This window comes from Neomonachus schauinslandi, chromosome 3 (assembly GCF_002201575.2).
Source record: "Neomonachus schauinslandi chromosome 3, ASM220157v2, whole genome shotgun sequence".
Classification (NCBI taxonomy): Eukaryota; Metazoa; Chordata; class Mammalia; order Carnivora; family Phocidae; genus Neomonachus; species Neomonachus schauinslandi.
Window position 1 is genome coordinate 165380234 of NC_058405.1, and position 6426 is coordinate 165386659.

Consider the following 6426-nt stretch of genomic DNA (forward strand, 5'->3'; position numbering starts at 1 on the left):
TCATCCCTTGATAGACTTTTGGGTTGTTTTCACCTTTCGGCTATTGGGAATAGTGCTACTATAAACACTCATGGATAAGTTTGTGTTTGAACACTCCTTTCAATTCTTTTGAATATGTATTTAGAAGTAGAATTGCTGAGTCATATGATAACTCTATGTTTAACTAAGTAACTGCTAAACTATTTTCCATAGCAACTGCACCATTTTACATTCCCACCAGCAATTTATGAGAGTTCCAATCTCTCTACATCCTTACCAATATTTGTTATTTTCTGGGGCTTCCCCCCTATTATAACTATCCTAGTGGGTATTAAGTGGTATCCCATTGTGGTTTTGATCTGAATTTCTCTAAGGACTAATGATGTTGAACATCTTTTCATTTGCTTATTGGCCATTTGTATGTCTTCTTCAGAAAGATATATATTTAAGTCTTTTGCCCATCTTTTAATTGTGTTGTTTGTCTTTGTGTTATTTAGTTTAAGAGTTGTTTTATGTATATTCTGGATATTTGACTCTTACCAGATCTATGGTATGTAAATATTTTTTCCCATTCTACAGGCTGTCTTTTCACTTTCTTTCTTTTTTATAAAAATTATTTTTTATTGATCTTATTTATTTATTATTTTTTGTTTTTCTCCCAAGATTTTATTTAAATTCAGGTTATTTAAGATATAGTGTAGTATTGGTTTAAGGAGTAGAATTTAGTGATTCATCACTTACACCCAGTGCTCACACCAACAAATGCCTTCCTTAATACTCATTACCTATTTAGCCCATCCCCTTACCCACCTTCCCTCCAGCAACCCTCAGTTTATTCTCTATAGTTAAGAGTCTCTTATGGTTTGCCTCCCTCTCTGTTTTTTTTTATTCTTATGTTAATCCCCATACATTACATCATTAGTTTTAGATATAGTGTTCCATGATTCATTGTTTGTGCATAACACCCTGTGCTCCATGCAGAATGTGCCCTCCTCAATACCCACCACCAGGCTAACCCATCCTCCCACCCCCCTCCCCTCTAGAACCCTCAGTTTGTTTTTCAGAGTCCATCGTCTCTCATGGTTCGTCTACCCCTCCGATTTCCCCTGCTTCATTCTTCCCCTCCCGCTACCTTCTTCTTCTTCTTTTTTTTTTTTCTTAACATATATTGCATTATTTGTTTCAGAGGTACAGATGAGATTCAACAGTCTTGCACAATTCACAGCGCTTACCAGAGCACATACCCTCCCCAGTGTCTATCACCCAGTCACCCCATCTCTCCCACCCCACCCCCCACTCCAGCAACCCTCAGTTTGTTTCCTGCGATTAAGAATTCCTCATATCAGTGAGATCATATGATACATGTCTTTCTCTGTTTGACTTATTTAGCTCAACATAATACCCTCCAGTTCCAACCACGTCGTTGCAAATGGCAAGATCTCATTCCTTTTGATGGCTGCATAATATTCCATTGTGTATATATACCACATCTTCTTTATCCATTCATCTGTCGATGAACATCTTGGCTCTTTCCACAGTTTGGCTATTGTGGACATTGCTGCTATAAACATCGGGGTGCACGTACCCTTTCGGATCCCTACTTTTGTATCTTTGGGGTAAATACCCAGTAGTGCAATTGCTGGATCATATGGTAGCTCTATTTTCAACTTTTTGAGGAACCTCCATACTGTTTTCCAGAGTGGCTGCACCAGCTTGCATTCCCAGCAACAGTGTAGGAGGGTTCCCCTTTCTCCGCATCCCCGCCAACATCTGTCGTTTCCTGACTTGTTAATTTTAGCCATTCTGACTGGTGTGAGGTGGTATCTCATTGAGGTTTTGATTTGGATTTCCCTGATGCCGAGCGATATTGAGCACTTTTTCATGTGTCTGTTATCCATTTTTGTATGTCTTCTTTGGAGAAATGTCTGTTCATGCCCATTTCTTAACTGGATTATTTATTTTTTGGGTGTTGGGTTTGATACGTTCTTTATAGATTTTGGATACTAGCCCTTTATCCAGTATGTCATTTGCAAACATCTTCTCTCATTCTGTAGGGTGCCTTTTAGTTTTATTGATTACTTCCTTCACTATGCAGAAACTTTTTATCTTGAGGAAGTCCCAATAATTCATTTTTGCTTTTGTTTCCCTTGTCTCCAGAGATATGTGTCTAGTAAGAAGTTGCTACGTTCACTTTCTTGGTAATGTCCTTTGATTCATAAAAGATTTTAGTTTTAAGTCCAATTTATTTTGTTTTTGTTTGTGCTTTCATATTTAAGAAATCATTGCCTAATAAAAGATCATAAAGATGTATGCTTGTGTTTTCTTCCAAGTTTTATGGCTTGAGTTTTTACACTTAAGTCTTTGATTTTTTTGAGTTGATTTTTATATATGGTGTGAAACAGGGGGCTAACTTCATCCTTTTGCATGAGGTTGTCCAGTAGTTTCAGCACCATTTGTTGAGAAGTTATTCTTTCCCCATCGAATTGTCTTAGAATCCTTGTCAAAACTCAGTTGGCTCATGGGTTAATTTCTGGACTCTCGAGTCTATTTCATTCATCTCCATGTCTACCTGATGCCAGGACCTCACTGTCTTCATTACTGTTGTTTTGTGGTAAGTTCTGAAATTGAGAAGTACTCCTACTTTGTTCTTCTTTCTCAAGATTGTTTTGGCTATTCTGGGTCCCTTGTAATTCCATGTGAATTTTAAAATCAGTTTTGACAAGGAAGTTAACTGGGACAGGGCACTATTTTTGCTTATATAAATTTGGAAAGAGAATTAGCATTCTGGGAGAGCAGCTTTACTATAGTGGAAAGAAACTCCAGAGGTATGCAGCAGAGTAAATATTAATACTTCACCCTGTGTAATCGAGTCTTTTTTTAAAATTTAAATTTAATCAATTAACATATAGTATATTATTAGTTTCAGAGGTAGAGTTCAGTGACTCATCAGTCTTATATAATACCCAGTGCTCATTACATCATGTGTGTAATTGAGTCTTTTTTTTTTTTTTAAGATTTTATTCATTTATTTGAGGAGCGAGAGTGGGAGAGCATGAGATGAGCAGGGGGGAAGAGGATTGGGAGAGGAGAAGCAAACTCCCTGCTGAGCAGGGAGCCCGATGACGGACTCCATCCCAGGACCCTGGGATTATGACCTGAGCCGAAGGCAGACGCTTAACCAACTGGGTAACCCAGGTGCCCTGTAATTGAGTCTTGATAGAAATTCATATTGGAGTCCAAAATAAAGATGACTGTATTGTACTCTTGAATTGGAGCAGACACTGGCAATACATAAATTTTCTACATTTATATTTGTGTAATAATTTAAAAATAACAAAATGTGCTCACAATCTTTCCTTATATTTCATTACAATTATCTGGGGATTTAGTGAAGCAGGAATTTGTCATCCACCTATAGTCTTCAATAAGGTAATTTAGGCACAGAGAGGATAAGAAATGACTTGATCAAAGAGATAAACCCAGTAAGAAGGGGAACCAACCATCCTGGTTTACCTGAGACTGAGGGGCTTTTCAGGGTGTAGGACTTTTGGTGCTAAAACTGGGAAAGTCCCTAAAAACTAGTCCAAGTTGGACACATTAGTAGTAATTAGCAGAAGTAAGATAACAACTCAGGCCCTTTAACGCTTACTTTAACACTTTTCTTACCTGCTGAACTCATCAAGCATGTTTGACCTTCTCTACCTTGGGAATTCTGCTTAAAACCCCTCTCTTCACTCAGCTTTTCTTGACTAATCTGAGACTTCATCTGCCTTAATCTTTCTGGCAATCCCTTGTCTTTGGTATCCCAACCTCAACTCGTTCTATGTTTTCTACTTTATGTAGGGTCTAATAGTTTTTCCTTCCATTTGCCTTTCCTCTCTTTCTCAGATTGTGGGTTGTAGAAGCAGATGCGGCGCTTCTCCCTCCTTCCCATGACATGAGTGGGGGCTTTAGGAATCCTGTTGCCTGACCAACAGGAAGTAAGTAGACATTCAAAACACCTGACTTTCAGGGTCAGGTAAGTTGCCAGGGGTCACCATTTATTAGAATTCAGTGATTATTTAAAGATAAACGAGAGTCACTTAGTGCCAGGAGCACAATTTGTATATTTATTGCATTTTGATGTGGATCATAACAAGAAACACACAGCCTAGTATAAATCGATGACCCGTCTCAGAGAGCCCACTCTGGCATCCATGGCCCCCCAGTCGTGGTAGCGCCTGTAGTCCCCTGGCCTCAGCAGGTACTGCCGCCCACGGTAGTTGGGCAGCTCATAGAGGACCCAGCAGCCCTCCAGCACGTGGAGGGAGCGGAGCTCATTGAGCCGGAAGCGATCGTGGATGCAGGAGCAGTCCTCGGTGAGCTCAGACACCAGGCCCCCGTAGTCATCTCTCTCGTACAGCCTTATCCTGTGGGAGCTGGTCTGTTGTGACAATAAACAAAAGAAGAAAAATCAGTTGTGTGCATCTCTGATCTCAGTAAAAGTGACTTAGTAATCCTGCATCTTCGTGAAGCATGGTTTTCAAATCTTCCTGCCAGACGCGTGTCTTCTCCCCACATTGTTGGTCTCACAAATAGGAAGAATATTAAAAATAAAACTGACCTGATCTTGTGGAAGAAACAAACATTGAAATAAAGGGAACCAAAGGGATTCCTTTGTAGGAAGCCATTGGTCACAACCGTATTTAGTGAGTCTGCAGAGAGGAATTTAACTCTCTTTTCCATTATGGCTACACATAACAGAGTCCTAACAAGCTTGTTTTTAAGTCACTCTTCATGCATAATTTACAATAATTCGTATTTACTCTGAGTCCACATGTCTGACATTTTGCCAAATCACTTGAACCATTTGAGGTTCTTGCCTCAAAGAAATTCCTGTTTTATTTGTATGTCTTTTTGCATCTGCAAATTTCTCTAGCCTACTTTTGGTTTCACTTCTTGAATCTGCTTGTCATACCACACAGTTTGGTGTCACCAGCAAGCAGAAACACAAACTCAACATGTTTAAAAAACATTAAGCAGCACTTTCATGAGGACCATGTCCCATGAAATCCTAATTAATGATCTGTCTCTGACCCTCATAAGAAACTAGTTGATAATGACTCCTGGGAACCAGGGAGCCCCTAAGGAGCTGAGACATATTGTTCTAGTTTCTAGATCCTTACACTTATCTTGTTCTCCCGTGGTCTGTTAAGTGTTCCCATTATTAAAAAATAATGACCTAGATAGGCTTTTCTTTTTTTCTTTTCTGAACATGGTGATTTTTACTTAGAAAGTAGGAATCAGTTAGATGCTACCAAATGTAACTGCAGAGGCTATGTTGTGATTTCTTATGCCCTAAAAACAATCTTGTCCTTAAATAAGGGCGGGAAAAAAAGAGGTTACAGTGATTCATTAGCCTACTCACAATTTTTTTTTTTTTTAATGCTTGAGAATCAGGCATTGCTGTCCTTACTGTGAACACTAGTCCTGAATTGAAACAAACTGACTTTGACCAACAGGAATTTACTTCCACAGATCAGTGATGCTTTCGCATCAGTCTGGGTGGAGGCAAGACTCACGTAAGGAATGGCCCGGCAGGAGCGGATGGAGTCGCTGAAGCCCAGCCACTGCTGGTAGTCGGGGTAATCCCCGCGCCGCAGGAAGTACTGGTGGCCCTGGTAGTTGGGGCGCTCGTAGAGCATCCAGCAGCCGCTGTCCACGCGGATGGAGTTGCAGCGGCTGAAGTAGGGCTGCAGGTTCGGGTGGTCACTGCTGCACTCGTAGCGGCGGCCCTGGAAGCCGCGGTCCTCGTAGAAGGTGATCTGCGGGGGGTGGGGTGAGAACAAGGGGACAGCCAGACGTCAGCGGGGAAGGACCTCCAAACACACGAGATACTCAACAGACGCGGCATGGCCCCTCGGGTGGCTCACCTTCCCCATGGTTGTTGTCAGCGGATGATCAGCGTCCAGTGTGATGGGGACAAGAGTGGCAGCCGGAATATATAGCAGGAGGGCTGCTGTGTTGGCAAGAACTACACAAAAGGGGCCTGGGGGTAGTGCGTGAGGGGATTTCTATGTTCTCTCTCGTTTTTTCATTTGGGATCATGGGGCAGGGGGCTCTCATTCTCTCTGGCATTTTCGAGTTCTCCTCACTAGCTCCAGTGAAAGGAATTGAGGTCAGCAGAGCCATTATGACCTTGGAGACAAAGGGCGCACTTCTCATCCTATGCAGCTCTCTAGAAATACATTACATGCCCAGCACTTTGTGCGTTTGCCTATGGAAACTGCTGAGATGGGGTTGGTGGTTCCATCTGGGGAGACTCGTGACAATCCTATGAGTTCCAGAAGGACTTGAAGTGCTAAGGGTGACAAAAAAAATCCTCTAATTGAAAGAGAATTACATTTTCTAAATTACCTCCTCAGTATGATATGGTTTTGCTAAAAGTATTTTGTATATGTTTATGTA

General features: G+C 41.1%; 1 protein-coding gene across 1 annotated transcript; it reads right to left on the minus strand.

Moving 5' to 3' along the window:
• Window positions 1–4098: 4098 nt before the first annotated feature.
• LOC110592009 (gamma-crystallin A) lies at window positions 4099–5903 on the minus strand. Its single transcript, XM_021702982.1, has 3 exons — window positions 5892–5903; window positions 5541–5783; window positions 4099–4402 (listed from the first exon to the last, which is right to left on the minus strand). Exons 1-3 carry the CDS (start codon window positions 5898–5900, stop codon window positions 4130–4132), a joined length of 525 nt encoding a protein of 174 aa, XP_021558657.1. The 5' UTR covers window positions 5901–5903; the 3' UTR covers window positions 4099–4129.
• Between the last annotated feature and the right edge of the window lie 523 nt (window positions 5904–6426).